The sequence below is a fragment of the Ornithorhynchus anatinus genome, chromosome 1, assembly GCF_004115215.2.
Source record: "Ornithorhynchus anatinus isolate Pmale09 chromosome 1, mOrnAna1.pri.v4, whole genome shotgun sequence".
Classification (NCBI taxonomy): Eukaryota; Metazoa; Chordata; class Mammalia; order Monotremata; family Ornithorhynchidae; genus Ornithorhynchus; species Ornithorhynchus anatinus.
Genome location: NC_041728.1, coordinates 116,615,441 through 116,631,663, shown reverse-complemented (window position 1 = coordinate 116,631,663; position 16,223 = coordinate 116,615,441). Strand labels below are relative to the sequence as shown.

The 16,223-nt window shown below is 42.8% G+C and overlaps 1 protein-coding gene across 1 annotated transcript in view; it reads left to right on the top strand.

Annotated features, from left to right (window-relative positions):
* The window catches only part of CLSTN2 (calsyntenin 2), a 586,341-nt gene that overhangs the window by 427,032 nt on the left and 143,086 nt on the right, over window positions 1-16,223 (top strand). Inside the window, exons 7-8 of the mRNA XM_039914124.1 lie at window positions 4,506-4,754; window positions 7,359-7,480. Of these exons, the coding sequence (XP_039770058.1) occupies window positions 4,506-4,754; window positions 7,359-7,480 (371 nt within the window). The remainder of the gene's footprint in view (window positions 1-4,505; window positions 4,755-7,358; window positions 7,481-16,223) is intronic.

Below are 16,223 nucleotides of genomic sequence, written 5' to 3'. Positions count from 1 at the left end.
ATATATATATATATATATATATATATATATTACTAGAGTAATATATATACATATAATAATGTCTGTCTCCCATCTCTAGACTATATTTCTAGTCATACATGTAAGTGCTTGGAGTAAGTGCTTTGTAAGTGCTTTGTAAGTGCTTTGGAGCTGAGAGGAGGTTGAATACGTACTGCCTAAAGGACATAGATACAACTGCATGGAGTTCAGAAGGGAGAGGGAATCAGGGAAAAGAGGCTTTAATTGTGGAAGTTATCTTGGAGGAGATGTGGCCTTAATAAGGCTTTGAAGGTGGGGAAAGTGGGGTTCTGGTGTTTATAAAAGGAGAAGGAGTTCCAGGCTGGGGAAGGACGAGAAAAGAGTCATTGGTGAGGTAGATGAGATCAAGGCCAAGTGTGCAGGCTGGTGCTAGAGGAGTGAGGTGGGCAGGCTGGTCTGCAGGAGATGAGTGAGGTAAAGTAAGAGGGGCCAACCTGATTGAGGGTTTAAAAGTCAGTGATAAGGAGTAAGAATTAGGCCTGTGAGAAAAGCAGTGTGGCATAGTGGATAGAGCATGGCCCTGGGTCATGGGTTCTAATCCCTGCTCTGGCACTTGTCTGCTGTGTGACCCTGGCCAAGTCACTTCATTTCTCTGTGCCTCGGTTACCTCATCTGTAAAATGGAAATTGAGATAATGAGCCCCATGTGGGATGGGCACTGTGTCCAACCCAATTTCCTTGTATCCACCCCAGCGCTTAGTCCAATACCTGTCGCAATGTAAGCACTTAAATAGCATAATTATTGTTATTAGTTAAGAATGAATAGACTACTTACAGGTGGACTACCTGATCACCTACAAAATATTAATAATAATAATGTTGGTATTTGTTAAGCACTTACTATGTGCAGAGCACTGTTCTAAGTGCTGGGGTAGATACAGTGTAATCAGGTTGTCCCACCTGAGGCTCACAGTCTTAATCTCCATTTATGAATGCCAACTCCAAGCCGTGACTTGTGCATAGCTAGGACCTCGCCTCGTCTGCATTCCTCATAATGCTTCCAAGACCACCCTGGATTGTACGATGGTGCTGAATAGATTCGATGTAGACCACTTAAGACTTATCAGCATCCACCCACCTGATGCAGCCTGGCCCTGTGGCCACCCCTGCTGCTGTGGTGACTTCCTGGCCCATTACCTGAGCCTTCCCTATTTCAGCCTCCTGCTGTTGTGCTGGCCTGGAGCTGGGTGGTGGTGGAAATGGCAGAGGCAGCCTGCTGTCCCCCCAACCTGCCTCCCTTCTTCTTCCCCCATCTACCCTAGAGGTGTGATCTATTTAAAAAAAATGCTGGGGCTTAGTCTCCTGATAATAATGGTAATGATGGTATTTATTAAGCACCTACTCTGTGCCATGCACTGTTTTAAAGGCTGGGGTAGATATAGAGTAATCAGGTTGTCCAATGTGGGGCTCACAGCCTTTATCCCATTTTACATATGAGGTAACTGAGGCACAGAGAAGTAAACTTGCCCAAAGTCAAACATCTGACAAGTGGCGGTGCTGGGATTAGAACCCATGATCGCTGAAACCAAACCCGTATTCTTTCCACTAAGCCACACTGCTGAGTGTTGGCTGCAACCTCTCTCCCAGCCCTCTCAATCCAACCTTGCAGGATCCATCCGATGGCCAAGTTTCAGCCTGGATTGGGCAAGGGTCTGAAATCCATGCTGCTGCAGTGATGGTGGATGGGTTCTAGGCAACATCCAGGCCAATTCTAGGCTGCTCGATGGGTGTTCCCAGTTGAGCCCCTCCAAGTGTGTGCCCAGCCTCTGAACCACCTACCACCTGTCTTTGTGCTTGGGTTCAGCCCTGCCTTCTGGCTCAGTGTGGTACAGGAGGTTCCCCATGCTACGGGGCTGAGCACCCCACCGTTCCCATCTCCTGCCCTCTCCCCATTCTCCAGCCTTCCCCACAGCTGCAGTTCTGCCCTTGGTCAGGCCTCTGTTCCCACCGATGCCAAAGCTGAAATGTGGATCTGGTGCCTAGATTCCTGGGGTAATGTGCATTCACTAGCCTTGGCATTCTGGAGTTGGGGCAGAGGCAAGAATTGGCATGGGCAATTCCGGGGTTGGGGATGAAGGATACAGGAGGGATCTTGCCTGCTGGCCTGGGTGCTGAGCTGGTTCTGCCCCTGCCAGGTCTCAGGATGGTAAAGTTGTGTTCTGCCCTCTTTGGAATGGGCAGGGATATGAGGAAGGGCAGGGCCCCCGGTTCCAGCCCATGGAGTAGTCTCCAAGGCTGCCTGCCCGTCAGACCCGTGCATGCAGCCCAGGGTCCAAGGACCCTTTTGTTCAGATAACAGCCCTTCTCTTGGGTGGTTTTGACCTTGGGGTTCTGCAAATGGGTGATGTGATTCTGAATGAGTGAACAGCTGGGAGCTGGGCTGGGGTGGAGGTGTGGGCAGGGGGCCATCCTGGAGATTATCAGACCTTAGCTGGGCTACACCTGGCTGAACCACATTGAGTCAGCCGCACAACCCCTTCCTTTTCTAATCACATTCGGGCAGTTGGTAAAGTAAGCTGCCTGGACCGTAAGCACCTGAAGAGAAGGACTTGTGTCTATCCACGCTATCCAAGTCCCCTGAGGACTTGGAGCAGTGCCTTCTCACTGTGCATTGATCTCTCCTGTCTCACCACCGACCCCTGGCCCATGTCCTGCCTCTGGCCTGGAATGCCCTCCCTCCTTAAATCTGCCAATTCAAAGCCACTTCAAAGCCTTTCTGAAGGCACATCTCCTCCAAGAAGCCTTCCCAGACTAAGCCCCACTTTTCCTCATCTCCCACTTCCTCCTGCATCACCCTGACTTGCACCCTTTGCTCTTCTGCCCTCTCCCTGACCCATAGCACTAATGTATAGATTGGTAATATTTATTTATATTGATTTCTGTTTATTTGTATTGATATCTGTCTCCCCTCATCTAGACTGTGAGCTCATTGTGATTAGGGATTGTCATGCTTTATTGCTGCATTGTACTTTCCCAAATGCTTAATACAGTACTCTGCACAGTAATAATAATAATTATTATGGTATTTGTTAAGCGCTATGTGCCACAACTGTTCTAAATGCTGTGGTAGATATAAGATAATCACGTTACTCCATGTGGGGTTCACAGTCTTAATCCCCATTTTACAGATGAGGGAACTGAGGCACAGAGAAGTTAAGTGACTTGCCCAAGGTCAGGTGGCAGAGCCAGGAATAGAACCCACTTCCTCTGACTCCCAAGCCCACACTCTTTCCGCTAGGCCATGTTGCTTCAGTAAGCGCTTAATAAATGATTGAATGAATGAATTAAATGAATGAATTCATAATAAATACCATTGATTGATTATATACATGGCCCAGGATGTGCAGAACATCCCAAAGATGGGCAGAGAGTTCTTCACCTGTGGCAAAAGAGCCAAGGTCATTCTGGGTGTTCATTTCACTCAGCTGTGATGGAAGAGAGGGGCCAAGAGGGCAGAGCACCAGCTTTAAAACCCCTATTCAGTGTGCACAGAGCTTGCCAATTGCTGACAGAGTTCTTCAGCAGTTGTGGGTACACAGAGAAGCAGCGTGGCTCACTGGAAAGAGCACGGGCTTTGGAGTCAGAGGTCATGGGTTCAAACCCCGGCTCTGCCACTTGCCAGCTGTGTGACTTTGGGCAAGTCACTTAACTTCTCGGTGCCTCAGTTCCCTCATCTGTAAAATGGGGATTAAGACTGTGAGCCCCACGTGGGACAACCTGATTCCCCTGTGTCTACCCCAGCGCTTAGAACAGTGCTCGGCACATAGTAAGCGCTTAACAAATACCAACATTATTATTATTATTATTGTCACAAATATGAGATGTTTTTCCCCAGTGACGTGGAGGGAAGCTGGTACCGGCCCTGTGTGGTGGGGAGGCAAGACAGTTATCTTGGCTGCTGTGCAGGAGACTGAGACTGCTCAGTTAGTCAAGGCTGCAAATTCTTGAAGTTTCCTCGGGCTCTGAAGGTGATGAGGGGCCAGGAAGGGCCAGAAGCAGCATTTATACTTGGGCAGGCATGGGCAGAGCATGCCGGGGGTGGCAGAGAGTTTCTCAGCTGCGGTGGGAGGACTGAGGACACATTGGGTGCACCCAGGATGGCGAAACAGCATGGCGGAGTGGAGAGAACACATGCCTGGGAGTCAGAAGGTAATGCGTTCTAATTCCGGCTCTGCCACTTGCCTGCTGTGTGACCTTGGACAAGTCACTTCACTTCTCCATGCCTCAGTTGCCTCATCTGTAAAATGGAGATGAAGACTGTGAGTCCCATGTGGGACAGAGACTATGTCTAACCCTATTTGCTTGTATACATCCCAGAGAGTACAGTGCCTGACACTTAGTAAACACTTAACAAATGCCACAATTATTATTACATTTTCTTCAGTTGTGGTTGAAGAGAGTGGTACAATAATTGACTGACCAAATGGTGAGTAACGGTGCACCTCTTTCCCCATGTGTCATCCTCAGGAGCCTCATCGGGGGCCATCGATCTATTGCCTTCCCCCAGCACAGCTGCCAATTGGACCACAGGGCTTCTGATAGACAACAACGACATGATCTTCAAATTTGATGGCAAACAAGGAGCCAAAATCCCGGATGGAATAGTCCCGAAGAACTTAACTGATCAGTTTACCATCACGATGTGGATGAAGCATGGCCCCAGTCCTGGCGTGAGAGCAGAGAAAGAAACTATTCTCTGCAATTCTGATAAAACAGGTGGGTCTTCTTCTAAACAATTTTTTTTCCATTTGGGTCTTGGGGGAAACTTGGATACTGAAGTATTATGTTATTTTACACCCAGGAGTACAATGGAAAGGAAGCTTTAGGTTGGAACAAGAGCCCATCAATGGGAATTGATTTGGGATCTTCTGTCCTTGGTTTTGCAAATTGAACTCCCTGCTAATAAGCCTAGGGTTTCAACTAATCAAAGCATTCTTTAAAATATGTGTAAAAAACAGCAGTGGCAATATATTATCCAAGAGCACCTAAAACAAGAAAAACATGGCATTATAAATAGCTAGTGCTTTAGGGAGAACAAGTTATTATGAAGCCCTAAAATTTGATAAATAGATACTCTGTGGAGTCAGAGTAAGTAAGGAATTCCAGAGACAATCATCAGTTGTATTTACGAAGCACTTACTATGCACAGAGCAGTCTACTAAGTGCTTGGGAAAGTGCAACATAAGAATATAACAGAAATATTTGCTGCCCACAAGGAGTTTACAGTAAATGAATAAATAATGGATATGTACATAAGTGCTGTGTGGATGGGGGGTAGGGTGGTGAATAAAGGGAGCAAGTCAGGGCAGAAGGGAGTGGGAAAAGTGGAAATGAGGACTTGATCTGGGAAGGCCTCTTGGAGGAGATGCACCTTCCATAAGACTTTGAAGGTAGAGAGAGCAATTGTCTGTCGGAGAGGGAGGGTATTCCAGACCCCAGGCAAGACATGGGTGAGATGGAGATCGAGGTACAGTGAGTAGGTTGGCATTAAAGGAGTGAAGTGTAGTTGGAGGAGGAGGGGAGTAGCTAGGTGAGATAGGAGGAGGCAAGGAGACTGAGTCTTTGGAGCCAGTGGTAAGGAGTTTCTGTTTGATGTCAAGGTGGATGGGTAACTATTGGAGACTCTTGAGGAGAGGAGAAACATGGCCTGAACATTGCTGCAGAAAAAAGATCCGGGCAGAAGTGTTAAGTATGGACTGGAGTGGAGAGAGACAGGAGGCAGGAAGGTCAGCAAGAAGGCTGATCCAGTAATCAAAGTGGGATTTACTATAAATCCTTGGATTAACATGATAGAAATTTGGATGGAGTTGAAAGGGCAAATTTTAGTGATGTTGTGAATGTTGAACTGACAAGATTTAGTGATAAATTGAATATGTGGATGGAAAGAGAGAGGAGTCAAGGATAACTCCAAGGTTATAGGCTTGTGAGACAGGAAGGATGGTGTTGCTGCCTATAGTGATTGAAAGGCCAGGGTAGGAAACAGTTTGTATGGGAAGATAAGGAGATCTGTTTTGGATGTGTTAAATTTGAGTAAGAGCAGGACATCCAGTAAAGGTGTATTGAAGTTAGGGGCAAATCCAAGACTGGAGAGAGATCAGAACTGGAGATGTAGATTCAGGAATCATTCGCATAGAGGTGGTAGTTGAAGCCATTAAAACAAAAATAGTTCTCCAAGGGAGTAGGTGTAGATAGACAATAAAAGGGGGCTCAGAACTTACAGAAACTATCCTCCAGCCCATTTTCCCTGAGCATAAAACAAGGAGATTGTTGGCAGAGGTGCTTTTCTCAAATGATTTTTGGATGGTCAGCAAAAAGGTGTCCAGAGCTCAGAGCTTTATAATGTAGAGCGGGTACCTGGAATTACACCCAGTGCCAATTTTATTTGGCCTGGAAAGATTATGGGCTGGTGAGAAATTTAGCTAAGTTTATGTTATAGCTCTGAACTGTAAGAACACACAGGACCAGAGTCTTAAACTTTTGTAATAGGAAGAAGCAGTGTGGCTTAGTTGAAAAAGTATGGGCCTGGGAGTCTGAGGACCTGGGTTCTACTCCTTGCTCCAGCACTTGTCTGCTGTGTGACCTTGGGAAATCCACTAACTTTTCTGGGCCTCAGTTACCTCATCTGTAAAATCACTATTAAGACTGTGAGCCCCATGTAGGACATAAAGTGTGTCCAACTTGATTATCTTGTATCTACCCCAGAGCTTAATACAGTGCCTGGAACATAGTAAGTGGTTAATAAATATCACTTCAAAAAATAAAAACAGGGGGGAAGTGAAAAATCAGAATAGGGGTTTGAAGAAGCAACAGATGGCTGCAGGAAAGCAAGCCACCTAGCTGCCAAAAGATGTTAGTGGGGGGAGGGGAGGTTTGTTGGTTTTCAATATCATTTCCTCTTCTCTCCAACTCCATGAGAGATCCTCCAGGTCTGCTTTGTGGAATCAGACAAATCTTTCCTTACACATGTACTCCCAAGCTCAGCAAGGTTTGAAACATAAGCCAGTCATGCCTATACCTTATTAAAGAAAATAATGAAACCTGATTTGGAGTTATTTAGAAAAAAGATTTCACCTCAATTTCAGAACAATAGGCTTCCATGTAATCGCAGTTGTTCTTCAAATCCCATTTCAGTATAAGTCAGGTACACTGTGCATTTCGTAATATACTTCAGCCTAAATTGGTCAGAAAAATGATGAAACTTCCTTCATTCTTTGTTTTGTTGAAGTTTTTTATCCAATAATATCCTTTTTCTTTCCTCAAGATTTATCTAAACTATAAAGATGGAATGTCAATTCTTTAAAATGTCTTTCTGAATTTCAGAAATGAACCGACACCACTACGCTCTGTATGTGCATAATTGCCGCCTTGTGTTTCTTTTACGGAAAGATTTTGACCAAGCTGATACTTTTCGGCCGGCGGAGTTCCACTGGAAACTTGATCAGGTATTTCTCTCTTACCCACCTGTCTCCAGTCTCCCTACCACTATACGACTCCATCTTCTCTGGTGTCTGGAATTTTCTTCTGGTTTGGTTTCAATTGGTGAAAATTTCCTTTGATTTGGACAATTTTATTCTACTTTGGTCAGGTTTTGAATGGCAAATAGCTGATTATAGCAGTAGAGGATATCCTTAGAAGGAAATAGCCTGTAAGGCATAATAATAATAATAATTATGGTGTTTATGTGCTTACTATGTGCCAAGCACTGTTCTAAACACTGGGGTAGATACAAGTTGATCAAGTAGCACACAGCCCCTGTCCCACATGGTGCTCATTCTATTAATCCCCATTTTACAGATGAGGTAGCTGAGACTCAGAGTAGTTAAGTGACTTGCCCAAGATCACACAGCTTGCAGGTGGCAGAGCCAGGATTAGAACTAGATTAGGACAACCAATCCTCATTGACTATCAGACTAAAATTGCTAACTCTAATTGATATAATGGAGTGCTGCACTTTATTGTCATCTTTCAAGATGGGAGAGCAGTTCTGATTTTCTTTTTTAATTACTCTCTGGAAAATTACCAATGGTGGTGTTTACTGCTCTTAACTGTACTCTTGTAATCTTGTTAAAAATGCAGTACATTCCCAAAATACTGTTTTCTCTTGGTGTTTATCACCATCCCTTGCATGATGCAATCCTATTTGGGAGACAAAAAGGTTTTAAGTACTTAATTAGAATTTTGAAAAGAATAATTAAATAGTATTTTTCTGGGTCTTGACAACATTAGATATTGGATAACCTGGATTATATATGTCATGGAGGGAGGCGACAATAAGTGACATAGCAGACACTCCTGAATCAATGCTACTTTCCATCCTGCCGATGATCCAAGTAGCAGAGAGAGTCTCTGAATGTGTATGGTGTAGGTTGAAGCTCTGAGTTTCTCAACTCTCTGTATATTTTGGTGCTGAGCTGCCAGAATCTAAGATCTATTGGTAAGTAGGTAGTTATCACTGTGAAGTTGATGAATTGCCTTGACCCTTGAGTGATTCACTCCTGAATTTTATATTTTTCCACTGCAAGGAGCACATTGTTAGGTTTTTCAAAGGAGAAGTTATTGTAATATTTCTTTGCCCGGATAAGGATCTAGAGACAGTAGAGTTCTTTTACTAAATATCTCTCAAGTCTCTTGTGATGACCTTACTCCTAGCCTTGAAAAGAGTCCATGCTTCCTCACCATTCTAATACACATATATCTGGGGGCAGAGCCATTATTTTTTTATAATATGCACTTTTGAACATTTCAGTGAAAAGTGGAACAAAAAGTGATTGGGCTCCAGAAACGGGAGTAGCTGGTCTCTCTAGGGTGCCTTCAACTTTGTGACTCCATAATTGTGCGATTCATACTGAAAATATTTTCTGTAAAATACTGCACACAGATGGGCCAATCTGGAACTGGAGGTCCATATAGCTGGTCAAATATCAAGCTGGAATTGACCTCACTTCTCATTGGGGCAGGACAACTCATGGGTTGATTTGGCATTAAGCAGTGGTCCCTCTGGACATCAAGTGCTTGTAACTGTAGAAGGGTTATCTGGTCATGCTGGATGACCAGAACAGCCTCCTTAGTCATCTCCCTGCCCCAAGCCATTCTCTATTCTGTTATGCATGTGTCATCTTCTAAACTCACCATCTTCCCTCCCAAATCCAAGCTACCACCTAACTCTCCCATTACAGTTGCCACCACCATCAAATTACCCAGTTCTTAGCTGGATTTTACCTTGACTCCACCCTCTCTTTTAATCCCCCTATTCATCCTGTTTCCACATCCTGTAGATTCTCCTTCCTGCAACATCTACAAAATCTGCCCCTCCCTCTTCATCCAATACGCCACCATCTGGCCCCGTGATAGGTTGAAATACTGAGGAGTTGACAGTGGGTGGTCGTGGTTACACAACAGTTTAACATGTTAGAGTGAACATTGTAGGAAATTTGGGATATTTTTAACATCCTGTCTTAGCATGGTTTTAATGCAACAACCTATATGTGAAATGGAATGGGCCACCCTAAAACCTTGATTTTAGCCAAGACCCCTAGAAGCTCTGATATTAAATTTGACAATTGAAAATGAATGGATTTGAAGAATTTAAGAGACTAAAATTTTGAGAAAGTTGAATTTGATTGAGAAGTGACAATTTAGTAGATAACCTTGATCTAGTTAGGTGAACAACATTAACCTATATCGTCCTTCCGTGAGCACACATTATTGGATAGATGGATGTGAATTGCCTTTCCCCGAAGTTAGAGAATTGCTAAACCATTAATTCAACTCAATTGACAGTGGCTTAGGCACCTCCTCAACAACTTAATTCATAATAATGCTAATAATAACAATAATAATAATTAGGGCATTTATTAAGGACTTACTATGTGTCAGGCCATGCTGAGGTGGCTACAGGCAAATTGAGTTGCACATAGATCCAGTCCCTGTCCCACTTAGGGCTCACAGTCTCCATCCCCATTTTACAGATGAGGTAACTGAGGCACACAAAAATAAAGTAACTTGCCCAGGATCACACAGCGGACAAATGGCAGAACTGGGATTAGAATCCATGACCCTCTTACGCCCAGGCTCATGTTCTATCCACTATATCGTGCTACTTCTCTATACTTCTCCAGAAAACTTCTCTCTTCTAATGCTAACCTCATTCTAACTCGATCTCACCTGTCTCGCCGCTGACCTCTTGACTATATCATGCCTTTGGCCTGGAATATCCTCCCGCTTCATATGCAACAGACAATTATTCTCCCCCCACTTCAGAGTCTTATTGAAAGCCCATCTCCTCCAAGAGACCTTCCCTGACAAAGCCCTCATTTTCTCTTCCCCTATTGCCTTCTGTGTTGCCCTGTCTTGCTCCCTTATTCATTCCCGATCTGAGTCCCACAGCACTTATGTAAATATCTCGACAAGTCACTTGGGCACATACCTTGTGCAAATCACATAACTTCTTTGTGCCTCAGTTACCTCTATTAAGACTGTGAGCCCCATATGGGACAGAGACTGTGTCTGACCTGGTTACCTTCTATCTACCCCAGTGCACAGAACAGCATATGGCACATAGTAAGCATGTAACAAATACCACAAAAAATCTGTAATTTATTCATTTATATTTAATATCTGTCTCCCCCTTTAGACTGTAAGCTTGTTGTGGACAGGGAATGTGTCTGTTGTATTGTTTGTAGGCACTCTTCCAAGCGCTTAGTACAGTCTTATGCATAGAGTAAGTGCTCAATAAATACAAGTGACTGACTTAATAACTGATTTGGGTGAGCAATTTCCCCCAAAACTACAGAAACATTTCTTTTGCCTGCAGACACAAATGAAGCCTCTAATCAGGGGCAAAAGGGCTTCAGGGACATATTAACCTACTAGATTTGTTAGACCTGGTAATGAGGAGCTAAATTCCTTTTTTTTATCATTATACTTTTATGCTACCTAAATCGCCCAAAATAGAGAGAACCACTTCCCCTGTGCTCCTGATGATACCATTTTCTGTTTGTTTAAATCAGTGGCTAAGCTTTCCCAATTAATTTATGATGTTAAATGAAAGGCTGTCTGACTAGAAGTTGTTCAGATGCACGAAGTGTTTAGGGATCAGAAGTGAGTGAGAGCTTAAATTATCTCCCCCCACCCTGGTAATTTAAACACAGGATAAAGCATCATGCTTGGGTTTTAAATATCTTGAGTATCCTGAGATTCATTCATTGAAGCGTGCTGACTGTGACTGCAAACTGGCAGATGTTTTATTACAGGGGCAATTAGTGGTTGGATGGATAGCCACTTCGTGGTGCAGTGGAAAGAGCACGGGCTTTGGAGTCAGGGCTCATGAGTTCGAATCCCAGCTCTGCCACTTGTCGGCTGTGTGACTGTGGGCAAGTCACTTAACTTCTCTGTGCCTCAGTTCCCTCATCTGTAAAATGGGGATTAAGACTGTGAGCCCCACGTGGGACAACCTGATTCCCCTGTGTTTACCCCGGCGCTTAGAACAGTGCTCTGCACATAGTAAGCGCTTAACAAATACCAACATTATTATTATTATTATTAAATGACAATTATATCTTGAATGGTCAGATATTTTCTCCAAGTCAAAAGACTATCATTAGGAAAAGGAACCAAACTGCCAGGATTTTGTCCTAAATCTCAGCACTGGTGATTAGAAATGGCTCCAGTCAGTCAAAGGTATTTGAGTGATTAGGGTGTGCTGAGAACTGTACTAATCACTTGGAAGAGTACAATATAGCAGAGTTGGTAGACCCATTCCCTGCCCACAGTGAAAAGCAGCATGGCTTAGTGGAAAGAACATGGGCTAAGGAGTCAGAGGATGTGGGTTCTAATTGCGCCTCTGCCACTTGTAGGCTTTGTGACCTTGGGTAAGCCACTTAACTTATTTGTGCCTCAGTTACTTCATCTGTAAAATGGGGATTAAGACTGTGAGCCCCATGTGGGACAACGTGATTACTTTGTCTCAGTGGAAAGAGCCCAGACTTGGGAGTCAGAGGTCATGGGTTCAAATCCCGGTCTGCCACTAGTCAGCTGTGTGATTGTGGGCAAGTCACTTCACTTCTCTGGGCCTCAGTTACCTCATCTGTAAAATGGGGATCAACTGTGAGCCTCACGTGGGACAACCTGATTACCCTGTGTCCACCTCAGCGCTTAGAACAGTGTTCTGCACATAGTAAGCACTTAACAAATACCAACATTATTATTATTACCTCAGTGCTTAGAACAGAGTTTGGCACATAGGAAGTGCTTAACAAATGCCATTATTATTATTATTATTATTAATGAGTTTACAGTGTAGAGTTTTCAGTCACTGATCAAATTTGCATTCAAAACCCAATGGCTGATCCTCTGCAGATTTTGAGTCAATAAATGGGTTCAAATTTGTGCTCATGGTGATGTGTTATAGTGATGTTTGGGTCTGGCTCAATTCCTTTGAAGGAATTAATTGATCATTTTGAACACAATTGTAAATTCTACTTCATTGCACTCTGTCCAAAGGAAGTAGTCAGTTCCTCTTAGAACTTGGATTTATACTCTCAGTCCCATCTTAGAGTTCTTGTTTTGTTGTCTCTCTCCCCAATTTAGAATGTGAGCCCATTGTTGGGCAGTGATTGTCTTTATCTGTTGCCGATTGTACATTTCAAGTGCTTAGTACAGTGCTCTGCACATAGTAAGTGCTCAGTAAATACGAATGAATGAATGAATGAATGAATGAATGAATGAATGAATGAATGAATGAAGCATCTTCAAATATGGAGGAGTTTTTCAATCCACAGTGGTTGCAGAAAAGCATAGTCTTTTTAAGCATTAGCATCCAAATTGGAGGTTTTTATATAAAGAAGCATAATATATTATGTGATATTATTATTGCTATTATTATTATACTTATTAAGAGCTTTTTATGTGCCAAACACTGTACTAAGTGCCAAGGTCGTTACAAGATAATCGTACTGGTCACAGTCTTTTTCCCATGCAGGGTTCACAGTCTACGTAGAAGGGAGTCAGGTTATGGTAACATTTCTATTTCATAGCTAGTCATACAGATCCTCACATAATACTTGCTAAGATTTCTGGTATCCAAATCAAAACCTGGAAAAGGGCAGCTCAGAAAGTCAAAATACAGTGTATCGAGAGGAAAATGACTTAATTAGCTATGTAATAATGGCTTTTATGTTAAATTTTGACTGAAATTAGTGCAGGGAATTTTAATGACCACAAACAGTCAATTAATAAAGGTAGGTGTATGTGAGTGAGAGAGAGAGAACAAGAGTGTGCAGTTATTACTTTTCAGCTTTTTCACCGTGGTTAGGTGATATGACTTGGGTGAAAGTATAAAGTTGCATTATGTGGTCTTATACTTCATTTAATTTTATGTTTTCTTATAGTTATTGAATAAGTTAGCATTACTCTGAATAGCAATTCTACCTCACCATTTCCTACTTTTACTTTATTCTTAAAACAGGTATTATAGCCTCTGAAAATTGGGATGGTGGGACTACACTAGTATGTTTATTTCAGGCAGATGTGTCTAATAAAGGAATTTTATTATCACATTAGAACGTGATGTATTCTAAACTAATCTGGGTTTTTCCTGTGCTATTGACAAAATTAATCAGGAGTGCCAGGAGTTACACCTTTAGTCTTGAAATGCAATAAGTGGGTAATAAAAAAGAAGGTAGTTTTTTGGTGTAGTTTTCTTTAAATGATGTGTAGTTAAGAATATACATTCCATTATAAGTATGATCAGATATTTGTGGCGGACTGATGTGTAATAAGAACTGTTTTAAAACTAGAAGTGTCTAATAAGACACTAATAGAGAAGCAGCGTGGCTCAGTGGAAAGAGCCTGGGCTTGGGAGTCAGAGGTCATGGGTTCGAATCCCAGCTCTGCCACTTGTCAACTGTGGGCAAGTCACTTCACTTCTCTGTGCCTCAGTTACCTCATCTGTAAAATGGGGATTAACTGTGAACCTCACGTGGGACCACCTGATTACCCTGTATCTACCCCAGCGCTTAGAACAGTGCTCTGCACATAGTAACCGCTTAACAAATACCAACATTTTTATTAATAAGCCAATGTAATTAGAATGCTGTTGTTCAAAGAAAAAAATAGTTTCAGCAATCTATATTATTTTAATCGTGGTAAGTGTGGGTTGGGAAAGATAAATGGCATTTTACTTAATCCAAATCCAGTGAAATTAGTGTTATTGTTTCTGAACCGTGGGTTTACCCCAACAGATTTTGGGGGCGTATTTAAACCATTCATTATTAATACCCACAAGGTGTCTGGATGAATGCTAGTGAAGGATCCACTTCTGGTCCAGAATAATAGCATCTGGTGGTACTATTCAGGATTTATTAACACTTCATCATCATCATCATCATCATCATCAATCACATTTATTGAGTGCTTAATATGTTAGCCCGTCAAAGGCAGGGACTGTCTCTGTTGCCGACTTGTTCATTCCAAGCGCTTAGTACAGTGCTCTGCACATAGTAAGCACTCAATAAATACTATTGAATAATATGTGCAGAGCACTGTACTAAGTGCTTGGGAAAGTATAGTACGACTGAGTTGGCAGACACATTACCAGCCCACAACAAACTTACACTTCCAAATGAATGTCTTCCTCTGGCTACCTAGCTAACCAAACCCCACAAGAGACATCAGGAAAACCTTAATGAACCATACTGAACTATAATGAATAACTGTGGAATGTATTAAATTCTTATAAAATGCTTGCCTTTAAGCTGTTTGGCTGCCGATCCCTAGCCCAAGTCCTGCCTCTGGCTTGGAATGCCCTCTCTTCCTCAAATATGACAGACAATTACTCTCCCCACCTTCAAAACCTTATTAAAGGCACATGTCCTTCAAGAGGCCTTCGCAGACTAAGCCTCACCTTTCCTCATCTCCTACTCCTTTCTGTGTCTCCCTGACTTAATCCCTTTACGCTCCCTCCCTCCCAGACCCACAGCAATTATGTTCATATCTGTAATTTTATTTATATTGATATTTGTCTCTCCCACTCTAGACTGTAAGCTCATTGTGGGCAGCTTATCTGACTATTGTTGTATTGTACTCTCCCAAACACTTACTACACTGTTCTGCACACAGTAGGTGCTCAATAAGTATGAATGAATGATTGAATGAATGAATAAACACTGGTGTAGATACAAGATTGGAGAGTTTTTGTTTCATATGTGGCTCACAGTCTAAGAGGTAAGGAGAATAGGTAGCAGGTCCTGTCTTGGTCAATTTTATTGGACTGTACCATGAATGAAGATGTAGAGTGTTTTGTCAGTCACTTGTATTTATTGAGCTCTCACTGTGTGAAGAGCACTGTAATAAGTACTTGGGAGACTACAGTATAGCAATATAGAAGATGCATTCCCTGCCCATAACAAACTTACAGTCTAGAGGAGGAGACAGACATCAGTATACATAAATAAAATTACAAATTTGTACCTAAGTGCTGGTGGGGGGGAGGGTGAATAAAGGGAGGAAGTCAAGGTGACACAGAAGGGAGTGGGAGAAGAGGAAAGGAGAGCTTAGACAGGGAGGGACTCTTGAGAAGATGTGCCTTCAATAAGGCTTTGAATGTGGGGGAGTAATTGTCAGATATGAAGAGGGAAAGAATTCCAGGACAGAGGAAGGATGGCCAGAGGTTGACTGTGAGGTAGACGAGATCTAGGTACAGTGAGTAGGTTGGCATTAGAGAAGTGAAGTGTGTGGGCTGGTTTACTAGTCTGAGTTCTGTTTATTGGGGCTATGCCATATGTTGTGAGTGAACATTTCTACTGAAGAACCCCCTAGGCTGTTCCATGAGATGGACAAGCTAAACAGGGATTCTGGCATAAACAATTTCTGCCCAATGAAGACAACAAATCCCTTATTGGCTACCAAGGCAACTGTCATGTCGCTACTTCACAGCACAGCACTATGTTGTGGACGCTTTGGCCGTAAATGGGCTCTGCATATAAAAACCTTTGCCTGGGCTTTATAATGTATTGCACTCCTGCCTGCTATTCACTGGTTGTGTGTCATGAGCCAGTAGGAACATGAGTGACAGGGAAGAGAGAGGATGTTAATAATAATAATAATAATGTTGGTATTTGTTAAGTGCTTACTATGTGCAGAGCACTGTTCTAAGCGCTGGGGTAGATACAGGGTAATCAGGTTGTC